Source organism: Dama dama, chromosome 5, assembly GCF_033118175.1.
Source record: "Dama dama isolate Ldn47 chromosome 5, ASM3311817v1, whole genome shotgun sequence".
Classification (NCBI taxonomy): domain Eukaryota; kingdom Metazoa; phylum Chordata; class Mammalia; order Artiodactyla; family Cervidae; genus Dama; species Dama dama.
In genome coordinates this window covers 82,240,166-82,264,872 of record NC_083685.1, presented here as the reverse complement: position 1 = coordinate 82,264,872, position 24,707 = coordinate 82,240,166, and the positions used below count along the sequence as shown (strand labels likewise).

The 24,707-nt window shown below is 39.9% G+C and overlaps 2 protein-coding genes across 2 annotated transcripts in view; one reads left to right on the top strand and one right to left on the bottom strand.

Moving 5' to 3' along the window:
* The window catches only part of BCAS3 (BCAS3 microtubule associated cell migration factor), a 583,611-nt gene that overhangs the window by 400,347 nt on the left and 158,557 nt on the right, over positions 1-24,707 (top strand). The window lies entirely within an intron of this gene.
* Positions 2,292-2,982, bottom strand: LOC133055875 (dynein light chain 1, cytoplasmic-like). The gene has a single exon (XM_061140960.1). It carries the CDS (start codon positions 2,858-2,860, stop codon positions 2,591-2,593), a length of 270 nt encoding a protein of 89 aa, XP_060996943.1. The 5' UTR covers positions 2,861-2,982; the 3' UTR covers positions 2,292-2,590.

Below are 24,707 nucleotides of genomic sequence, written 5' to 3'. Positions count from 1 at the left end.
TGCTTGGAGTTAGTTGAGGGAGAGAATTTTTAAGGAAAGCTTTTTAGAGATATGACACCCCAGATGAGGAGGTAGCAATCCAGGTAGAGAATATAGTATAAGTTGAAGGTATAGAGGCAAGAAAACCCATGGTATCTTTCAAGGTCTCACACAGAGGTTGTCATAATATAAATTCCTAGGCAGGGAGTTGTGAGAGATGAATCCTGAACAGTGTGTGTGTTAGTTAAGGAGTTTGGACTTCATTTTGTAAGGAATGGGCAAGGATTTTAAGCAGAAGATGAGTGATATAGTTAGGCTAGCATTTCAAATACAATTTGGTAGCTGCAGAGAAGGCAGATTTGGAAAAAAGATTAAGACTGGGGTCAGGGAGACCACTTAGAGTGTTGACCTGAACTAGGGCAGTGGTAAGTGGAAATGAAAGGAGAAGAATGAAGAGAAGTAGGAAAACAAGTTGAGAAGTGTTGAAGAGTAAAAACTGTCAGGCATGATGATTGGATATGAAGCATGAGGAAGAGGGAGGAGTTTAATATGAATCCCAGGTTTCTGTCTGTGTTGATTGAATGGAAGAGAGGCTATAAGAGGAGAGCAGTTTAATGGGGAACTTAATACTTTTAATTTTAGGAACGTTGAAATTGATGTACTTTTGAGACAGCCAAGGCAGCCCACCTGGCCCTAAGTAAAAATTTGGAAGTTATCAGTGTAGATGAAAGAGAAAGTGCAGGCAGTAAGAAAGATGGGGAGGTCAAGAACCTGAAAATCAGCAAAATATTATAGGCCTACAAAGGGTGATTTGTTCAGAAAGGGCTGAGAAAGAATCTAGACTAAAACTCACAAAGTGCAATGCCACCAGAAGTCATGGAGTGGGTGTGGGGTTTTCAGTCAGCAGTATCATTAAGTATAGGGTTGTGCGATGTTCCTGGATGACAAGGATAGAAATATATGTATTGAATTTAGCCACTGGCAAATCATGAGAGGTGTTAGCAAGGGCAACTTGAATATAGCAGTAAACATGAGAGCCACACTGCCACAAACGATGGTGTGAATAGGAATTAATAGGAAGTGGGAAAACAGGACATGGGATGTCTCTTTTTTGATGTTATTTTCAAGAGAACATTTGTTTTTTCCTTTAAAAACCTTAAGCAAATTTATGGTCTGAAGGGAAGAATGCAGAAATGAGGAATGAATCAGAAATGGAAGAGAGATTGGATGCCTGACAGAGCAAGATCCTAAACAAGGAGGAGATTGCACTTGATCTTAGCCAAAAGGCTGAGAACCAATCAAGGAGGAGATTGGATTGGAGGTGTTGAAAGAAGGAGAGCTCAGATTTGTGTAATAAGAAGAAATAACCCTGGGCAAGTGGGGATATATTTGCATTTATAGACAATCAACTGAGGGATTTAGTTCCTTGGCCTCAAGTTCACTCTTGCCCTCTGTACGTTTAGGAGTAATTATACCCCCATCTCTACATAATTTTTACAGAGATATACATACATAGTCCTATATCAATAATACCATAACTACAAAAGAAAATATAGGTTACCCATTAACATACTTCCAGAGATAACATTTTGGTATAACTTTTTGCCTCTCTTTTGTGTACATGGATGCATTTTTAAAGTGACTGTGTGGTATTCCGTAACTTATTTAACCAGTCTCATGTTAATGAATAGTTTATCCCTTTGCTTTTGTTTGTTGTGCTATTGTTGGTTTGGTTTTTTGCTTTTATAAACAAAGAATTCCTTATACATTTTGGTATATATCTGTTATTGTTTCTTCACAATCAATTTCTAGAAGTAGAAATGCTGTCTGTTGAGTATACATTCTCTTTGGGTTTTTAAATATATATTGGTCAAATCACTTTTCAAACGGATTGTCAGGTTTTCACTGCCATGTAAGAAATTATTTCTTTTTACTTTATTAACTCTCTCTTAACTCTGTCTTAACTCTAGGAGTTTGGCAATACAGTATTCACAAGTGGTATCTTTTGCCTTAGGTTTGCATTTCTTTGATGTTTCTCATTTCTTTTGATATTTAAGAGAATGTTTTTGAATATTTTCACTCATTACTTTAGTAATTAAGTATAAGAAATTAATTATAATTAAAAACTATAAGAAATCATTTGAATATAAGAAATTGACAGCCTGGCTTCAGTATATAAGTATCTGTGACATAGCAAAAATAAGGCTGTTTGGCTTAAGGGAAAATCAAAAGGTGGATGACTTAGAGACTACTAACAAGTTGGTTGTAGGAACTCTTTGAATAAAGATGATGTTACACGTCTGTACTTTTTTTTTTTTTAACGCACACTTCAACAGATTTACTTCTTTAAAGGAATGGATTTTGAAGAGAAAAAACATGGGGCAGAGAGGTATGGAATAGAAAATAAATACAAATGTAAGCTGTTTTACTAATTGCTTTATAACCACAAACTAGTACAGAGAATGCCCTGTACAAAACAAAATAAAGGTTCAAAGATGGAGGTACCTGTTCCCTTAGGCAAGGCTGAAGACTTCAGTCTCTGGTATTTGGAATTTAGGCTGCAGTCCTTGTTTTTGAGTGGATCACTGGGTGTGTGGCACAGTTCATGCTTTTAACCAGATTTGAACAGGAGAATGGCCACTTGGGCCAGGTAGAAGTAGATGAAGTGTTTGGTTTCATGTGTCCCATAACTACCGAAGCTCCTCCCCACGATGCAGTGCCAGGTGGGGTTGTACTTCTTGTCAAACTCCTTCTTGATATGGGCCGCAATGTCCTTCTCTGTATTATACTTCTCCAATGCCTGCGTAGCACATTCCACCGAGTCCTGTTGCATCTCCTCCGACATATCGGCATTCTTGATTACGGCCTTTCGGTCACACATGGTTACCAAGGACCAGGGGCTGGCCGACTGCAACGGTCTCCTGGGGGAGGGCCTGGCGAAGCTCACACCCGCGTAGAGAGGCGGTCGCTACCGAAGCCGTGGCGCATCTCTCTACACGTCTGTACTTTGATCACAAACTATTGGAAAAATAAAACAGAAAAAATAGAAAAGAAAATTTAGGAGACATGGCAAAGCTAAATAGTAGTAACAATAAAATAATAAAGATATTGAAAACTTAAAACTCAATAGCAGTTTTAGACTATTTTTGGATAGTAGTTCTTAGAAAACAGCACAGAGATGTTTAAAAAAAAAGTGAAATAATAGTTAATAAATAGTAGCTAAAAAAATAAGGAGTTTAGAAACTCTGGTATATAACTAGTAAGAGTTCCAAAATAAAATAGAGAAAATGACCAAGAAGTGATGCTCACATCTAGAATTTCTAGAATAAATGAGATTTAGCCATCAGTATAGCTGAGTATTGAGCTGAGTATACAAATAAATTCATATCTACATACTTTATAGTAAAAGTGAAGACCACTGATTTTTAAAAGTTATCAGAGAGAAAAGATATATTCCCTAAATAGGTATGAAAATTAGATAGGCAGTAGACCTTTCTTTGAGCACTTTAGATGCTAGAAGACGATGGAGCAATACACCAAAGTGCTAAGCAAAAGTAACTCTTGAAGTACAATTCTATACCCAGCTAAAATTTTCATTTAGTATTTTCACAGGGTAGTAAGTGTTTACTACTGACTGGACTTGTTCTTGCTGGAAAAAAATATCCTTGAAAGATGTACTTCATCATGAAAATGTGAGTGCAGAGTAATGTGCAGTTAACTGCATGTTATGATAACAATACCGTTCATGAAACTTAAATGCCAGACAATAATGGAAAAGAAACTGAGAGGGTGTTCAGTGGCAATTAAAGCATACTTTGGACAAATATTGTGATATTGAGTAACTTAGGGATTTTTATATTTGTATATAGTGTGATAAAAAATTAAGGGTAAACCATTAACAGAAATATAATCTATAGCATACAAACGTATAGAGAAAAAATGATTATAAAAAACTATCAGTGTCGTAATAAGCAAGGGAGAACAGATCTTACAAAATAAGATGGTAGAATAAGCCCCCAATACATCAGTGATCAAAATAAATGTAAAACACAGGGATATAATATTAAACTTAAAAATCTGGTCATACTCTGCTTACAAAATAATATGGAGATTGTGCTGTTAGCTTGTACCAATGGTATGAAAATTTTCAGTCAGAATCTACTGTTAGCAATATATGGTTTTATTTTCTTTTCCCCATTATTACAAATATATTTGCATGAGAGGAAAAAATATCGCCTTATGATTTCACAGATTTTGTCATTAGTTAATCAGAGTTCATAGAAGCTTCAAATATCCCATCAGTTAATTCCCCCAGCACTTGAAATTTTCATTGTGCTAAAGCTGATTGAAATTCTGAGCTGCCTTTAAAGCAATTCCAGACCTCCAGCTTCTGAGGATTTTTTTTAAAAGATATACTAAGTATGTGACGCTTAAATTCATGGGCTATATTTCCTTTTGGATTGTTTTTCAAAGACTGAAAATGCTTATGTCAGGAAATATTTCTTCTTTCCATCTCCCGGCTTCCCTGTTTGTCAACTAGTCTATTCTGACCTCTAAGATGGAGTTCACATTTTAATTACAGTTATGTATGGCAGACTCCATCTGCCATAGCCAGCCAGCCTGCAGGCTTGCAGAGAGAGGGAACATAATACAGGACTTCTTTCTGACAAGCTAGCTGTCTTGCTGTTCTCTCTTTACAATTAGACTCTCAAAATAATAATCTGTTGCAATGACTGACCTGTAAATTATCAAATATTAAAAGTCTTCTAAATTATCAAATTTAGAAGTCTTAAAGTGTATCACTTTAAGCATTAACAGTCTTTTTCTTTTTAATTAAACTTCTTTATTCTTCACATATACATTTGTGTTTGTGGACAGAAGGACTTAAGAAAATTTATGAAAGTTGTAAAAATTGGCTGTTTATTCTCTTGTTCTCTTTTAGCTGCAGATGAAAACTGGTTGTTCAGGATGCATTATCCATTATGGAATATTCGCCCCTCTGGGGCCCCTCCCCCAACTATACTCGCCCTAATAATATTTCTAAACTTTCTAGTTTGCTGTGACTATGGTTATCCACAGATTAAACATAGATTTTTTTTTTCTGGTTGGTAATATGCCTAAGAAATGATCAGGTTGGATCTTTAGGAATGATTGTATATGTAGGTCGTAATAATTAGCAAAAGCCCAAACTGATTTTTATCTTCTCGTCCTATTAAGGTACAAGGACCTTTTTTTTATTCTTTTTAAAATTATGGACATTAGCATCAGAAGCATTTGTACATAGGTTTAAAACTGAAAATATAGCTTTTCTTTTTTAACCTCTCATATAACTATAGAGACCCCTGCCTCTGCAGATCTGTCTAGGGCACTTCTCAGATTCATAGGTGGATAAGAGAAAACTCATTTGTTGCTGCTGATACATCCCTGCTATGACACTAGCCGAAATCTCTGCAGTCTGAATAACTGAAGAGAAGCTGTTCCGTAACACAGTGCATCTCAGAATTTATTTTTTCAACTGATACTTCCAGCTCTGGATTCTGTGACATTTGCCCAAAGGGAAACACCGGTCCCTTGGATTACACTGTGCATCCATTGTCTGAACTGTCACTGCAATAGCGCGTAAAGCTGTTTGCATAGCGTGCTAACTCTATCAGGGTCAGTTCCAGTCTGTGGCCGCTAAAAATGAAAACCATGCCCCAGCCGGGACAAGAGCAGGGTCAACAGCTGGCAAAGGATATGGCAATCATTTATATAAATATGCTTTCTCAAGCCCACAAAAACAAAAAAACCCCAACCCAACAGCTGGGAAGGGTTGGAAGTAGCCCCAAGGCTGGTTAGTCCCCTTCCAGATGGGGAGGTTAGACTGGGGCTAGCCAGACTGCTCCACATAGACTTCCGATTCGCATTAGAAATGAAAAGAGGAGAGGAAAGGGGAAAGGAAGAAAGGCTACAAGCATGACTGCTCTGTTTTTCACCTAACTTAATCAAATAAGTGAAGACTTTCCGAGACGGAAGGCTTGCATTTATGGGTATTCACGCTCCGTTTTTTCTGTTTATCATAGTGTCTGATACACTTCTTAACTGCTTAAACAGAAAGCATATATGCTCTAAAGTATAGTTTATATATAATGTCATGGTTATTTGTAGACAGATTGAAGAACCGATCTCAGATTTATGTCCTGTTTACATCTTCCAAACACTTATGTAGAACATTCAATGCTAGGGAAGATAATAATTGTGGTGTTGGCCCACTCCCAGAACTTTATCCAAGGGATAGGGTTCATTTTTGTAATTTGATTTACTTTATAATACATCGTTATTGCACATCTAATATATCCAACAGAATAACGAATACCATTTTCCCCGAGTTCATCTTAAGGTTGCATACCATGAGACAAAGTATTATTTTTATAACCTGTTGATGCTACAAGAGGCAAAGGTGGAGAGTATAGGACGTTCAGACCCTTCCAGAGTGACATAGTGAAATGAAAGGCACCACAATGATGATGAAAAATTTGTCCTCATTATCTAAAAATGGGCAGCCTCCTTCTTAATAATGGAAAGTTCTGCTGACGCCAGATTGAATGGCAAACAGCATTTTCCTACTCTCTAGCCTTCCATTTGCTTAAGAGAAAGCTTACATAATGAATGCATTTTTTTTTTTAGGTATAGGATGAGCTCATGATATTGGAAATCATAAAGAGACATAAATTAGGGTCTTTTGCCAAAATTGAGACATTGTCTTAGAGAATGTGCTGGTCTGAGACAGAAGCTAAATAACGTGTTTTCTTTCTTGGAATGATCAAATTGAAAGAAACATTTTAGCTTTGCTCACAGAATGTCATGTCTAGAAGGAACTTCAGTGAGCCTCTCAGATAGCTCTTCTCGTCTTACTGCCAGTGTAGTAGAGATCATGGTTGGAGGATGGCGGGGACCCCTCAGCAGGTATGCACTTCCCAGCTGCATTATACAGAAGACCCTATCCTGAGAAGAATAGTGCTAAGCCAAGCTGGATAAAGACCTGCAGAAGACTTGAATTATCAGCTCTGTTGAGCCCAGATTTACCCAGATCTGCTGTGTAATTGTACTTACTTCCCACTTGACTCTGGCTCTGCAGTATCAAAGCAAGTGTCACTCAAGCATCAACATTTTGTTAGATATTTTGACAGTTTCTAGATTGTTTTACTCAGATATTTCCTTGGAGAAGTAATAAATGTGTGTGTTGGATGTGTTAGGAGTATGTTAGGAGTCTGTCTTCTCTGTCTTTGTCATTCTAGATTTTAAGCATTTTGAGGGCAAGAGAGAATAAAAGAATAAAACTGGGTTTTCTTCATGGTTTTATCCACTGAGTCTTAGACATGAAAGTGCCCAGTAGGTGTTTGGTGATATGAAGGTAAATAAAGGGTAGGAAATGCTGATGTACAAACCATTCAGTCATTTAAATGTTTTCTTCTAATATATCTGTAGCCATTTTATGCTAAAAGTTTTTTTGGGAGGGAGGCACTATTTATTACCTTAGTTTCTATAGTAGATCAGTCATGTTTTGCAGGATAGTGAGTATGGAAAAGGTGTTTTTGACAAATTATCATTGTATTCCTGTCCCTTTGGTTCCATTAACCTGGCCACTTTTTTTCGTTTCTGTGCACTTTTGATTTGATTTGAATACACTGTTTGTCTCGAGCATTTTCTTAGCATTTATCTACAAACATTAAGTACAAAAGCAAGACAGAGGTGTGCTCTGAATTTAAGAACTAGTGGCTTAATTTCCTGACTCTGAGAGTCTAAATGTTTCCTTAGATTGATGCAGATTAGTTTAACTTAATTGGAAGTTTGAAAGGTGCATGTTTCTAAAGCTTTTAAGATAATGATACTTTGAAATCACTGATTCTTCCCTGATGACTAATGTCTTTAATATATGTTTACAAGGTCCAAAGACTTTTAATGTATTTTACCATACGCTGATGACTAATAATATATAATTGAAACAAACATTTTCTCTATCTTTTAATTCTTAGTGAAAAAAAGTGTTCGGTAGAGGCTGTCCTTCCTGAATTTAGTTAATGCAGTTCTGCATCTTATTTTTATGATTCTTAAAACTTTTCCTATCCATAATACATTGTGGACTTGCTAGAGTATAGCCCGCCAGGCTTCTCTGTTAGTGGAATTTCCCAGGCAAGAATCCTGGAGTGGGTTGCCATGCCCTTTTCCAGTGGGTTGCCATTTTCCCTCTCCAAGGGATCTTCCTGACCCAGGGATCAAACTCACCTCTCCTACATCGGCAGGCAGATTCTTTACCACTGAGCCTCCAGGGAAGCCCACAATCACATAATATATATGTGTATTGGTATTCTATTGTATAATACATGTGCAACCAGTCAGTCTTACTGTATCCACGCTGCCGCAGCTACAACCACTTTCTATCAAATATTAGAGCAAACAGGGAGGAAGCCAGTGTGTGGTGTTACATTAATGATAGTATATTGACTGCATTTTTCCTCTCTTAGTTTAAAGGTGAGTACTAGCTATCACAACCAAATTTAGGTTGCAGTTAGCACCATTGTTTAGATGTCTATGTGATTCAGTGTGGTTATCTAATCACATATATTTTTCCTTCTAATTTGTAGTCTGACTGCGCCATATCAAAGGTTTAGGACAACGATGAACAAGGTAAAAGAAGTACTTTCAGGCTAGACAAATGCTGATTTTAAACAGCGAAAAGAGAGGGTAGAGCTCCTTTCTCCAACCGAGGCAGGTTGGTTTTGAATGGATCCCTATGATCTTTGTAAAGGGTATTCATGCCAGTAATCTTGTCCTAAGCATTAGATTCTATCTCTATGGCTTTTCAAACAGCCCTGTAAAGTTAGTTCCCTAAACGTACCTGAAAACATCTTTCTAGACTTCCCACCTTACTTAAGGGCCCTAGGGTCATAACCTCTTAACCTTACAGGTTATAGGTCTCTTGCTTTTTGATCTTTCTTGGTTCCTTGGTTTTTGGCTACTTCCTCCACAACATTCAAGCCTTGTTATATAAGGAAATTGGAAACACCAATTTTGGATGAGATAAGAGTTACCCTCTCTTCCAGAATAATGCAGAAGGATGATTTTAAGTAGAAACACACTTGGGCAAAAAACTTAACAAAACTACAGCATCCTGTCTAAGCCAGTTTGAACTCAAGCCCCTTCATTTCTTGTCGTCCAGAAAAACAAAAAACAACAACTTAGAATTGACTGTTGACTTAGTAGATAAAGTTTTCATTTAGGTCACAACGCAGCTTGCAGGAGACATCAGGGGGATTCAAAGAGTTTTGAGTGACTGAAAAGTAGATTAATGAAAGCAGCTGGTTAACTTATTATTCTTGCCCTACTGGGCTTCCCAGGTGGCTCAGTGGTAAAGAATCCGCTTACTAATGCAGGAGATGCAGGTTCGATTCGTGGGTAGGAAAGATCCCCTGGAGGAGGAAATGGCAACCCACCCCAGTATTCTTGCCTGGAGAATCCCATGGACCGAGGAGCCTGGCGGGCTGCAGGCCACGGGGTCTCAGAGTCGGCCACGACTGAGCTTGAGCACGAGTGACAGGTGACTTGTCAGTGTGCTGTTTGAGAATAGTAATAACCAGCGTCAATACGGCACTTCCTATTGACAAAGCATGGTCACATTGATCATTTTATAGCCACACCGATTTAGTGAGAGAGAGAGAGAGATTGTCTTCATTTCACAGTGAAGGAACTTGAGCTTCAGGAAAGGTCCTTGACTTGCCCAAGGCCAGGGAGAAAATACATGGCAGAGCTGGCGTGCAGGGTGAACCTCCCGGGTCACCATTCTTTGTGGCCAACCCGCCATCCCTATTGGAGAGGCTTTAGGAGTGGAGCAAATTTCTGTTGATTCTCAGCTTGGGTGGTGGTAAGATATCTCCAGGTGTTTGGCCGCCCAGCTGGCTCTCTCATTTTTGTTAATACGTTTTTATTATAATCTTGTTTTTGCTTCAGCCTGCATTTGGGTTTTATTTCTTTGCCACACCCATACTGCCAGGTACGATGAGACCGAATTTTTATTTCTCCAAATGAAGAAGCTTCTCTGAGCCTTATAATTGAGTACCGAAACTCCAAATAGAATTGGAAAATGCAGTTTTTTGATGGGATGCGTCTCTCCACCACTGCCTGAGCTCAGTAATATCTCCATTAGTAAGAAAGGAGAGGACGGGGAGGGGAAGGGAAGAGAGGATGGGAGAAGAAGGAAGGATGGACAGAAGGGAAGGAGGAAGAAAGAAACCCTCACGTAGGATTCTGAAGCCAAGTTAGAAGCTCTGAGTCATTTTTAACAGGGCAAATGTTTGTCTTTGATCCTTAGAAAGTATCCTTCACCCACATACAGTGCAAAAGCGGTAAAAAATGGTAAAAAAACAAAAAAAAATTATAGATCATTATTCACTTGTCTTTCAGTCCCATTAAAATGATGAGATCTTGCTTTTAAAAATCAGTAAGCTATATTGTAGCTTAAACCTGAAATCAAACAGTGACAGCAATATTTCTTCTCAAAGGCAGACTACCTGACATGGGCAAGTACCTTCTAGTAGCAAAATCAGAACCAGGAGGCTTATTAATGATAAGCGTATCTTTAACCCGTACTAATCACCTACTTGTCTATCTCACAATAGCACTGAAGTGTGTGTGTGTGTTTTCTGAATTTATTTTTATTTTATCTGTCTTGCCAGCTGAATAAGGGGGCAAAGAATGTAATGTGGAAGCCATCCATTGCCACTGGAGACAGAATCCAAGAGGAATTCCTCAAGCTGAGAACATGAGCTGTGAACAACATGTTTAAATAGCTACATATCCAAAGTTTGAGTCAAGGCCATTTATTTGGGGGGGGGGGGGGGCACTCTTTTCTTTGAGGCTTAAAGGAGTCCTTTTGACTCAGAGTATAACAGATGTGGTGCGGGAGGAGGTGGGAGACTAGAGGCCTATGGAGTTTGCACAAGTTCCAGTTGATGGTGAGAGAGAGTGGTGCGGCTCCATGTATGTGACTTATGGTCCATGTGCAATCCAAAAAAGCCAGGGACTTTTAAAGGCTTTTCTGTATACACCAATGAAATGAGGGGAGAGCTAGGGGGAAGGAAGCAAACATTTTCAGTATTTTTTATGTGTTGGATGCCATTCCAAGTATGTTCAGAAGTATCACATTTAGCTCTATCAACACTTTTAGTACATAGTGATTTTTACCGCCATTTTGCAGAGGAGGAAACGGAGGAAATGACTGGCCCAGCCCAACAGAGCTGTCAAGGTTAAGGGCAGGATTTGATCCCAGAGCTGGCTCCAAAGCCTATACTTTTCCCAGTTGCCTGGAAACATTATTCAAAGCGTTCACTAGCCCTCTCAAGCAAGAGTTTACTCTCCTTCTGATATTCCTTGTTTTTCTGCCCTAGGCTATCTGGGCTAATCACTCCATTAGTTAGAATAAGAATACATTGGGCCGAAAATCTTGTTTGATCTCTGAATGGGCCAAATGAATTTTTTTACAAAGCAAAGCTGAGGATTCTATAGCATCACCATTGGCCTGCCATTGCGACAAAAGTGTGAGAGATGAGCTAAGAGTGTGCCTGACTCAGTGCCAACCCAGAAAAACAGCTCAAAAGCGCATGTCCTGTTGCTCTCACAGGGTCTGTTTAAAAGGAGTAAAAGTAATGTGTCAGTAGTAGAAATAAACAGCCTGCATAACTTATACCAAGTCAGTAGTTTTTCAACAGTAAAGCTGACTCTAATGTATCTGTCTTGTTTCAATTTAGGTAATCAAGGTACCCAATTTTCTCTTAAGCAGTTTATAGCATCAACATCATGATGAAGATTTTTTTCATCCTCTATTGTGAATCAGGGTTCATATTAAGTTATGTGTAGCTGCTGGAGAAGTTTGCTAATGCCTGTGCTTTTTACCTCTTTTTTCAAAAGGAAATATTTTGGTGCCTCCAAAAGAGGTGTGTGTGTGTTTGTTTGTTTACAATTTCAAGACTTCTTTTTTTTTTTTCAAATTATTTTTCAGATGGAAGCACTGCACCTTACTTTGTCCATCTTTGGTCTCTGTTGGTGGTGATCAGGGGTGCCCACTTTTTTGTCTGTCCCACCTTCTTTTCATAGCTCAGTTGGTAAAGAACCCACCCGCAGTGCAGGAGACCCGGTTCGACTCCTGGCTCAGGAAGATGTGCTGGAGAAGGGAGGGGCTGCCCACTCCTGTGTTCTCGGGCCTCCCTGGTGGCTCGGTGGTAAAGAATCTGCCTGCAGTGTGGGAGACCTGGGTTCAGTCCCTGGGTTGGGAAGATCCCCTGGAAAAGGAAACATTTACCCACTCCAGTATTCTGGCCTGGAGAATTCCATGGACTACAGTCCACGGGGTCACAAAGAATCAGACACAACTGAGCGACTTTCACTTTCACCTTCCTTTCATTCAGTATTTGAAAATTAAACATTTTCATCTATCACCATATTTTCACTTTAAGAATTTTTAAAAACCATTAATAATTATCCTTCCTTTATTCCATAGTTTAAGTGCATAGTGACAGTCTCTGTGTGGGCAGATAGACTTTGGTATAGAGAAAGAATAGGCAGTCTTCAAAAAGTCATTTTTGGAGAGTAAAGATGAATGAAGAGAACTAAATGTCAATCCAGCCAAAAACAACTTTCTGCCCAGAGTAGTTGAGAGGAGTCCTCCAGACTGTATGTTCCCTTCTCTTTCTCCCTTCATTACTATTCTTATTTTATTTTTGTCTTCCTGACTTCTGGGGGACAATGGGGCACAAAAAAGACAGTTTATGAAGGACTTAACAGTTTCCACATTTTCATCTGTGTAAAATCAGGGAAAGAATAATTAACAGATGTATCACAGAAGAGTTAGGGAGACTAGTGATCAAAAAGGGGCTTGAAAAGAGATTTCGAAATCCATGGAAACTTCCAGCTACATATTTTGCCTCCTGTTCATCTTTGTAAGCTTTTTTTTTTTTTCCCCCCAGGTTGAGTGTGATTCTTTTTTCCCAGCTGGAGCTTCCAGCTTTGTCCCTAGGACCAAAGACTCCATCAGTATCACTCTGTTTTCAGTGTGCCAGGGACCCTCACCTTGGCACTTAATAGGGGATAGTCAGCAGTGCCCTGGGCCCGAGCTCATTAATCGCGGAGCCCTCCAAGCTCTGAAGCGACACGAGGGGGAGGGCAGAGGATGGAACTGGAGAGATCATGCAAAATGGGGTTCAAGCTGTGAAGCCATGCCGGGCCCCTTCTTTCACAGCTGGGGTTTTGGCTTCGAGTCCCTCGGCTTGTTCAGCATGGTGACCCTGGCTCCTTGTGATTTACTAACTGTTTTACAAACATTTCCTCACTCTGGGAGGTTTGATACACTCTTCATCCTCCTCAGCTCACCAGAGTCACTCAGTGTCTGAGCCAAACCTGACTTTGTTTACAGCTTTTCCGGAAATTTTCACAGAGGGGGGGAAGAAAAACCCCTCCCTCCTCTTCCAGTGTTTTATTTTTAAGTCAACACTTTCCCCAAGTTTATTTGTGCTAAATCAAGCTCTCCTACAAGGTATTGCTCTATATTCAAATGGGAATTGCTGCACTTCTATAAATAGAAGGAAGGTCATGTGAACGAGTTCAGAAAAATCTAAATATCACATTTTACTGGACCTTTACATTTAGTTCACTATTTTTTGAGAAGAATATTCCATGTTTGGATTTGTCTTTTTTTCCCACATTCATATTAGACGGACCATTATGTGAAACACTGAATTTGGGAAACACTGAGTGGAATCTTTTTTAAACGAAAATACCCATGTTAAAAATAACAAAAATTGTTGTTGCTTCGTCACTGTAACTTTCTTTAAAACAGTTTATAGCCCTTACATTAAGTATTTCTGGAATATAGTTACCTTTGAAACATAGTTCCAGGGCTTTTTTTTTTTTTTTTAATCTGATTCCTCTTGTATTATTCAGTCTTGACATTGGCTGAGAATGAAACAAATGCCTTGGAACTTATTAAATATCAGGAATAATTGGAAGAAAAAGAGTAATAGGATAAAAAATTAAGAAGTCCAGCTCTATCTGAAATCAAAGGCTAACTTCTGATTCACACTAAGAAGAAGTTAAGTAGCAATTTCTGACAAATATGCAGTGGATTTCTCCCACTCTGTTCACTTTTCCAGTCCACTGTTAAAATGAAGAGAGTTTTAAGACTCTCTTATTATTAAAAAAAAAAAAAAAAAAAACAGTGATTTTCTTCGGAACTTTCCTGTCTGGGAAATACAAGAAGTGAGATTTTTCTCCTTTCTACCTGTCCAAAAAGGTTGAAGGTGAAAGGGAGTAGGGGTGGAGGGGAAGACAAGGTATCATTTCTTTCCTCCTTTTCTGTCTTCTAGAGGTAGAGCAGGCAATATATCCTAAGTGGGATACAGTCAGAGAGACCAGTTTCCTGATAAAATGTGTTTCAGGAAGGAAAAATTGTTTTACTTCAACAAATCCAGCTGGACTTCCTGGTGGGCCTCCCGCCTTGTCAACATCAATAATAGCATGTATCTCTTGACCAACAGAAGAGCACCAGAGTGAGGTATTTCCATTTCTACGTATGTCTAAGTCTACAGGAAAGATAGCTGTTGAGAGCTAGTGTGGAGGAAATGGCAAACAAACACCATAGGTGATCCTGGGTGACATTCAGGAACTGTTGCAGACTTCCAATGCTCGAGACAGTCTCCTCAGCCATAATGTCATTGACCTTGACATGCTCAGAACAAATTGGTCTTTGTGATTGCTACCACATGCTGTCCAGCTTGCTAACCCCACTATTGGTCTAGAGGGAAGAGGGCAGGAGAAAGGACTGCTCATCAGAGAATGTGCTTCTTTTGTATTCTCTAGACTCTGGTTCAGCCGGCTTTTCCCACTCGGCTCAGTCTGAAAATGGCCAATTTAAAGAGGCCTAAGTGGTGGCTCAGGGGTAGAGAATCCGCCTGCAGTGTAGGATACCCGGCTTCGGTCCCTGGGTCAGTAAGATCCCCTGGAGAAGGGGATGGCAACCCACTCCAGTATTTTTGCCTGAAAAGTCCTGAGGACAGAGGAGCCTGGTGGGTTACAGTCAATGTGGTTGCAAAGAATCAGAGGCAACTTAGCGACTAAACAACAAAGCTTTGTAGGGCCTGTGGAATGGACCTAGTTTTATGCAAGTTCTTAATAAATGAATAGTCTTGGTATTCTTAGGGTGTGAAACTATGTCAGGAGCAGCATTTAAGGCAGACGTGATCAGAAAAACAGCCTTTGTGGTCAGTTAGGAAGAGAATTTTTGCCCCAAAGCCCTTTATGCTATCTGTACCTGTCCGATCAGTAGAATCTGAGCTTTTAAAGGAAAAGCAATTACCTGTGTCTCTTTTCCAACCTAATGAGCCAACTGAGACTAGCATATCCCTGCATCATACTTCTCCTTTGCTTCTATAAGTTTTTCGTGTATCTGAGGAACATAGATTTTAGCCCAAGTTTTAGAGGACTGTTTCTAGCACTCTAGTTTATAGACATTTAATAAATGTTGCGTGAATGAGTGACTCTTGCATGATTCAGAATGTGTGGGATAAGTCATAATCTTGGCAAAAGCCTTACCTAGTTCAATCATCACCTTTGAAAAAGGAATTTAAACCATGCCTTTGATTTTTAGCTTCAGACTGATGCATTAGCTTTTGTAATGCTGTCACCTTGACACATACACTGGAGTGACTGCACGTTGGAACAGCCAGGGAGCTGGGGGCCTCCTCAGGCCTTCTTGGGGCATCGTATGCACAGCTGTCCCTATATTCCGAGTCAGAGGTGTCTAGATAATTCTTGAGTTCTGGGAATAACTTTTTTTTTTTTTTTACAATAAGTAAGGCATATTTTATCTTGCTTTGTGTGTGTATGTATGTGTACATATATATATACATATATATATATAATTTACAATTTATGCTGGTTTTTTTGTGACACTGTGAGTAACTATAGTATTAACTAAAACTACTTTTTTATGTTAGAAAATTTATGAGGTGGTTTTCCCCTCTGAATATAACAATTTTTGCATTGAATCAATCTAGGTCTTTTTTTTTTTTTTTTAGTTTGAAGAATTCAATATCAGTTCAGTTCAGTTCAGTCGCTCAGTCGTGTCCAACTCTTTGCGGCCCCATGAACCGCAGCACGCCAGGCCTCCCTGTCCATCACCAACTCCTGGAGTCCACCCAAACCCACGTCCATTGAGTTGGTGATGCCATCCAACCATCTCATCTTCTGTCGTTCCCTTCTCCTCCCGCCTTCAATCTTTCCTAGCATCGGGGTCTTTTCCAATGAGTCAGCTCTTCACATCAGGTGGCCAAAGTATTGGGAGTTTCAGCTTCAGCATCAGTCCTTCCAATGAACACCCAGGACTGATCTCCTTTAGGATGGACTGGTTGGATCTCCTTGCAGTCCAAGGGACTCTCAAGAGTCTTCTCCAACACCACAGTTCAAAAGCATCAATTCTTCAGTGCTCAGCTTTCTTTATAGTCCAACTCTCACATCCCTACATGACCACTGAGAAAACCATAGCCTTGACTAGACGGACCTTTGTTGACAAAGTGATGTCTCTGCTTTTTAATATTCTGTCTAGGTTGGTCATAACTTTCCTTCCAGGGAGTTAAGTGTCTTAATTTCATGGCTACAGTCACCATCTGCAGTAATTTTGGAGCCCAGAAAAATAAAGTCATCCACTGTTTCCCCATCTATTTGCCATGAAGTGACGGGACTGGATGCCATGATCTTAGTTTTCTGAATGTTGAGCTTTAAGCCAACTTTTTCACTCCACTCTTTCACTTTCATCAAGAGGCCTTTAGTTCTTCACTTTTCTGCCATAAGGGTGGTGTCATCTGCATATCTGAAGTTATTGATATTTCTCCCTGCAATCTTGATTCCAGCTTGTGCTTCCTCCAGCCCAACGTTTTTCATGATGTACTCTGCAAATAATTTGAATAAGCAGGGTGACAATATACAGCCTCGACTAATTTTGTTTTGAAGGAATAGAGGTATTAGGGGAACAACTGATATGTAAGCTACAAAGGAGTGTGTTTTTCAAGTCTCTTTTTTATTTGAAGACATAGAATTAATATTTGTTCTTAGACCTTTTGTAGGTTTCATGCACATAAACTCTGGTATAATGCCAAAAATAGCAGATATCTCTTTTTATTTTTTAATTATTTTATTTAATTTAATTTTTTTAATTGAAATGTAGATTTACAGTGTTGTGTTTGTTTCAGGGGTATCACAAAGTGATTCAGTAATATGATGTGTGTGTATTCTTTTTCAGATCCTCTTCCATTATAGGTTATTATAAGATATTGAGTATAGTTCCCTGTGTTATACAGTAGGTCCTCGTTAATATTATACATAGTAGTATGTATCTTTCACAGTATGTATCTGTTAATCCCAAACTCCTAATTTGTCCCTCCCCACCCACTTTTCTCTTTGGTAACCCTAAGTTTGTTTTTTATGTCTGTGAATCTGTTTCTGTTTTAGAAATAAATTCATTTGTATCATTTTTTTTTGTTCCACATATAAGTGATACCATCTGATATTTGTCTTTGTCTGACTTACTTCACTTTGTATGACTCTAGGCCCATCCATGTTGCTGCAGACGGCATTATTTCATTCTTCTTTATGGCTGAGTAGTATTCCGTTGTGTATACACATTACATCTTTTGTGTCCACTCATCTGTCAGTGGAGCAGGGATGTTTCTTAAACTTTTATCTGCGATATGCATGAAAGCATAGAAATTCAGATTTTCTTCCCTGTTCTCATACTACTCTATCTGCTGCTCTCCAATTGGTGTTTTACTCCCACCAATTTCTAACAGATACTGTCTCCCTGTCAGTATATATTGCACTTGTAGATTTGCCTTATTCTTTTATTTTCTGTATATTAATAAGGATGGAAACTGTTTCCCAAGGCAGATGTGTGTTAATTCACTTAATCCTCACTATAACTTTAGGATATAAGTATTAATAGATGAAGAAACTGATTTAAAGAACATTAAAGTTGTGCCCAAGGTAACAAAGATAGTAAAAGCTGAAGCCAGGGACTTCCCTGGTGGTCCAGTGGCTAAGATTCTGCATTGTCAGTGCCAGGAGCCCAGATTCGATCCCTGGTCAGGGAACTGGAGAAGTTTGCATGCCACAACTGAAGATCTTGCATGCCACAACCCAGATTGAAGAAGATCCCACATGCCACAACTAAGACCCAGCACAGCCAAATAAATAAATAAGTTTTTAAAAAATAAGACTAGATTCAAATGAAGGTATTCTGACTCCTTGGCCTCTGCTCCAGTTCCTTGAGCTCTTTCCAGTAGCATTCTGCTGTGTGGAGATGTTATAATCTATTTAACTGCCTCTCTATAGCAGTTGGTTAAAAGCATTTGCTTCTGCAAGCAAAACTACACTGAACATCTTGGTACATATTTCCTTGTGTACTGAGTAACATCTTAAAAGCATGGATGTAAGTGCCTTCTCCAACCGCTCCTACCCCATGCAATCCCTTTGTTGCTCCAAAATCCAGGAGAGGAGCTCTGCCCTGTCCCAGAGCTCAAAGAAAGTCAGCTGGCAAAGGGTCCATTTTCCAGAGTTTTCCTGGAGCTGTGAGAATTAAGCTGAGACAGAAATAATGCATATACATATTTGTGTCTTGGCCTCGATGGTGGCTCAGACAGTAAAGAATCCACCTGCAATATGGGAAGACCTGGGTTCAATCCCTGGATTAGGAAGATCCCCTGCACAGCAGCCCCCTCCAGTATTCTTGCTTGGAGAATCCCCATGGACAGAAGAGCCTGGTGGTCTCCAACCCGTAGGGTCATAAAGAGTCGGACATGACTGAATGACTAAGGACATATTTGTATCTTGTTTGGTGAAAGTGGTGGTGAGGAATAGTAGTTTTGGTTTTGCTGAAATTGTATTAGTAACATGGCTAAACACATTGGCTTTGTAAAACTCTCTGTAGGATTCTTGCACTTGAGTGGAATCAGAGAAAGAAAAATACTGTTGGTATTATTAATCTCCCTTTTATGTAAGAACATGGATGGAGAAAAAAATCTTGGGAATTAATATTGATCACCTCTTTAAGTTATCTTTGAAGTGTATAGTAATGATAATAAGGAGGGCTATTTTAAAAATCTTCAAAAAATATATCTAATGACATATACAGAAACTTATAGAGATTGGGACATTTAGGATCTTGAGTTCAAAGAAATGCCTTTCTGAATCTAGGGTAAAAATAACCTGTTTTCACCTACAGTTTTTACCTCTTACCTAGTTTATCTTAATAAGTAATTCTTATTTTAGAAAATGACGTATAAAAATGTATTGACTTCAACTTATTATTTCAAAATCTAAATTCAAAATGGGAGGTTTCATGAGCTCTCAGGCTTTCCAGAAGCTGGTAGCTTCCTGTTCCACTCCCCTGCACTTGGTATTTGACTTACTGTATTGCCTATTTACATATATTTGACTTTTCACTGCATTTCATTTCTTCTGAAGTTGAGCTCTCATCTTCCAGGAACAAGAGACTCTTCCTCCTGATGCAGTGCTAACATCTTGCTAATGCTCTGACTCAGCCTGAGTTGAAATCCATAGTTTCGTTTTCTGACATTGCATGTATGCATCCTTAGTCCCTCAGTCGTGTCTGACTCTTTGTGACCGCATGGACTGCAGCCCGCCAGGCTCCTCTGTCCACGGGGTTCTCCAGGCAAGAATACTGAAGCAGGTTGCCATGCCCTCCTGCAGGGGATCTTCCCAACCCAGGGATCAAACACAGGTGTCTTACATTTCCTGCACTGGCAGGCAGCTTCTTTACCACTAGCCACAACATTATTAATGATTAATATTGAAGTCTTGAATTTAAAAGAAATGTGATAATAAGTTTCATGAGAGAGCTGAGATAGTAAGTTTTGTGAAAAGTTCCTCGGTTTAGGACATTTCTCATCCTCGGCATGAATTTAGCTTGAATCTCACTAGCCCAGCTTCACATGAGAAAGTTCTGAAAAGCAGAGGGGGGAGAAACACAGCATCTGGTCATCCTGACTGTGAATATCAGAGCCTCCTCTTTTATACATCTGTTAGGTCCAGGCTTCTGGGAAGAAAATAGGTATCCATATTGTTGATGTGCCCTCAGAGGGCCTCAGACACATTTTGTTCCCAAACAGAATTAGAAGGAAAGAGTCTGCTTAGCTGTCTTTTCCTGTTTAAAATACAGCTGCCCCTGAAGCAGAGCCCCACTCAGCTCACCAGTCTCTGCGAACTTGTGGTGCGAGTGTGTGATGTAAGTGGTGTGGAGTGGTTTTTTTGCTAAGGGAAATGCGCTAAAAAAGGAAGCGGGGGGTACCGTATCTCTTGTATGGCGGGGATCCTTTGGGTATTTAACATACAGTTTCCAAAGAGGACACTCAGAATTATACCTCTGGTTCAAAATTGCTTAAATGTTGAAACATATGGTCTCGTGTTCCATTCGTTAGGAAACAACCAGCTGTTCTCAGCCTGCGAAATCCAAGTAAACATCCACTGTGTGGAAGAGTGAATCCGAAGTGGTTCAGTAAAAACATGAAAGCTGTTTTTGCTGCAGAAGAAGATGGGGGGGGGAAAAAAAGGGCTACCCCGAAACAACAGCTAGTAAAAAAAAGAAAGAAAAGAAATCCTGTCCTGATAACAGGTTTTGCCAGGCTTGCTTGCAGTGGACTATGGAACAGGAAAGACTTTGGCGACATTTCAATGAAAGAAAGGTTCATAGCGATCCTTGTTGTCTCCTAATGGTGGAAAATTGTGCGACTGTGTCTCAATGCCAGTGATTATTTTAATAAAATGCAGTTATCTGAATAATTAATTTATTTGACTACTCCACTGTGTCCTCCATTCACAGAGGCCAAAATGTCAAAGATCAAGTAGATTGGGAGAATAGGAAAATTCTCATTATAGAGGCGAAGGGAGGGGGGAGAGGATGAAATACTTGGAATTTCAGCGCCGTGGTTTCTATTTATCCGAAATGTCAAGGGCAGTGTAAAATGTATTTTTAAAATGTGTTTCTGTATGGTTTGTGCCCATTCTTGGCATGGCTGTGGCTCTACAGAGGCCATTGTTCTTTGAAGAGTATGAGGGGGTGTCTTTGTCCAAAGTGACAAAAAGAAGACTTGGAAGACTGGGCTTCCTTTGTTCCTGTGCGGTGCTGTAAAATTTGGTTTGAAATTAGGACCTCAGGGAAGGACCTTCAATAGAGAGCTTTCATTTCCTGCCAGCATTTTAATCACTCTGGGGTTTAAAGTGGATGGCCGGCCAGCATAATGGCCCTATGTTTAATAGAACAGCTCGTTTCTTGAAGGGCCAGTTAAGGGATCTGTCACCCACCCAAATATTCGTCTTTTCTGTTTCCTGTCCATTTACGAAGATCACCCACCCTTTTAGGTGGCCGCCCTGGACCATTTTGTAGGAGAGCTGCTGCCGCTGCTTTTTAAAGAGACTGAACAGAAAGCCAGTTGAATGTGGTCCAGTCTTCACCTTCTACAGGAAAGGTCTGAGGAGTGCTCTAATTAGACACAGAATCCATCAGATCTGGGAGCCGATCCCATCAGTTGCAGAGAGAAAGTGTCAGGGTTCACAAGAGGATAGAATATGAAGAAGTTTAAAATCGAGCCAGATCTCATCAAGAATATTGGCACCTGCTGGTTTGATATGTGACTGCCACATCACCTCCATGGAAGTTAATGTCATCCCATCAGGTGGAGGATTCACAACGGATTTGTTCCTGTTGTGTAATAAGGAAGTTTGTAGCTTTTGTGATGGAGTGGCTTTTTAACTCCTGAAAGCTCCCTATAGAGCCATTTAGAGATTTACCTTTATAGTCTATAAGATGATATCCAGAACTCCTAAAGGAGTGAATATTGGAGTTAAGTCCTGAAAGATGGGGTCAGCATTAAGAAGCAAGTGTTCTGGGATTTCCCTGGTGGTCCAGTGGTTAAGACTTTGCCTTCCAATGCCGGAGGCCAGGGAGCCAAGATCCCCACATGCCTCGCGGCAAAAAGAACAAAACAGAAAACAGCAATGTTGTAACAGATTTTAAAAAGACTTTTAAAATGATCCACATCAAAAGTTTTTTTTTTTGAAAAGCAAGCATTCTGAATTTCTTACCTAATTCGTACCTGGTGGCCAGGAAGAATATTGGTGAAAGGCTCATATTCACTAAGTTCTCATCTAGGACCTATCGCTGAAATTGCTCTGTGACCAAGTGCTAAGCATCAGATCCTCACGATGTGGTAAGCGTACTAGTAAACTAGTCAGCAGAGACAATTTCGGGGGCCGCTATTAAATAGGATCACAAAGTGGTTCCCTAACTCAGAATTAAAACAGACATGAATGGAGAGCGAAAGGAAGGGACTTTTTCAGCTACTAACATGCTCTCCCATCTGAGGGAGTCAGGAATCCTGCAAAAGAAACAGGAAATTACTCTCCACGGGCGTTTGCTTCTTTGCAGGTAGGGATAGGTTATAGTGGGGAAATGAAGGCATGTGTAAGCCTCCTTCAGCAACAGCTGAAAGCATCCTGTCTCTAGTCTGTCCCAGGCCAAGCTGGACCCACACCCCTAGAGATGGTGGAAGTGAGCCAGAGTCCTAGCTGCCCACAGCCTTCTCTGAGCCAGGGTCTTGGCCCTGGGTGGAAAAAAGAATAAAAAAAAACCTGGGGTGAGAGTGAAGCGTAGTCTTACTTCTTCAGAAGAAATGGAATGACATTAACATTCTCTGCCTTCCCCCTTCACAATTGCTAGAACCGGCCCCTCTTCCCTTTTCCCCTCTGTCATCTGTAATCATTGCCTGGTTAGTTCATACGATAGCCCAGTTGGCCACCAAGTGACTTTGCTTCTTTATTGACCATACTTGTGACCCGAAAGACTTTCCAAACAAGAAGGTAAACATCCAGTAATTCTCCTGTCCCTTTGAGAGCCATCCTCTCCCTGGTCCCTTCTGACCTCTTCTGTCATGTCTCTAGACACAGATTTCTTAGCTGCCTGGTTTGATCCCTTTTGAATTGTCTTCCCTTGGATGAGCAGCTGTTTGAAAGGTGATTTAAAGTGAGTGTTGCTCCATGTAAGAGCTATTGGCTGAAAAGAGCGCTATCTCGAAGCAGCGGAGGTGTCTGCATAAGGCAGGCAGGCTCTCCTGAGGTTGGTATTCCAGATGTGCATTGATCTAGGAGGAATTATGCATCATTAGACTCAGGATCTTTTCCTTGCATCCAGGTCATTTCTCCAACGACAACAGCAAAAAGCTTCTGACATTTCAGCCAGGGAGCCATCACTGTACTTACACCAGGAAATGTTCCTACACAGGAAATGTTTCAACTCAACCACTCAAACAGCTCTTCTGCAAGTCTAGGGTCTGTTTCTTGGGTAAAATTTTTCAGGCATAGATTTGGAGGGAAAGCTGCCCACCAGAGTAGGGCCTTCGCATAAAGTTAGGATCATCAAAGATCTGACTATAATCCTCTTCATTCACTGTAGCAGTTTGTGTGGGTGTATCCACCATGTGGGAACCTCATTTCATTGAAGAATCTGAATATTTTGTAAGGATGTGAAGACTTGCAAACAATCTTTTCTGTAAGGCCGTGAGAGGAACAAAGCAGCTAATGTTAGAAAGAACTGGTACCCTATTGTTTTCTGCCATTTGTAAAACTCAATAGGAATATTCTAGACTTGACAGATTTATATCCTCAACTTGTTGCTCCTTAAAGAGTATACATATCCTGTTTACAAAAAGCCTACCTGTGAAAGAGGTCTGTTCCATTGGAAGGATATCCTCTTTTGGAGCTCAACTAGTCTAAAAATAAGATGATATATGTACTGGGCTGTGCTTAGTCACTCAGTCGTGTCCGATTCTTTGCAACCCCATGGACTGTAACCCGCCAGGCTCCTCTGTCCATGGGGATTCTCCAGGCAAGAATACTGGAGGGCGTTGCCATGCCCTCCTCCAGGGGATCTTTCCAACCCAGGGATCAAACCCAGGTCTCGAGAATTACAGGCAAATTCTTTACCATCTGAGCCATCAGGGAAGTCCAAGAACTCTGGAGTGGGTAGCATATCCCTTCTCCAGGGGATCTTCCCCACCCAGGAATCGAACCAGGGTCTCCTACATTACATGTGGGTTCTTTACCAGCTGAGCTACCAGGGAAGCCCAATATATGTACTAACCCCTAAATTACTTGTTTATAGCAAAGAACTTGTCTATACCTTCAAAGAGCTATCTGAAGTCTGCAAAAGACAATGCATGGAATAAAGTTTTATATACATATACACATACTTTATTTTTATATGTACACCTGAATATATAAAATTATATATAATAATATATTTAAAACAAATATAATAGATATGAGTGTATAAAATGTAAGTATGTATGTGTATGGGCTTCACGGGTGGCTAAGATGGTAAAGAATTCACCTACAATACAGGATCCCAGGTTCGATCCCTGGGTTAGGAAGATCCCCTGGAGTAGGAAAATGGTTACCCATTCCAGGATTCTTCCCTGGAGAATCCCTGGACAGAGGAGACTGGTGGGCTAAATCTACAGGGTCGCAAAGAGTCAGAGATGACTGAGTGACTAAGCAAGCACACATGCACAATGTATGTATATGCAAGTCAATGAAAGTGAAAGTGTTCACTCAGTCGTGTCCAACTCTTTGCAACC

Excerpts from the sequence above, each read along its gene's own strand:
- LOC133055875 (XM_061140960.1), bottom strand. The coding sequence starts at position 2,860 with ATGTGTGACCGAAAGGCCGTAATCAAGAATGCCGATATGTCGGAGGAG.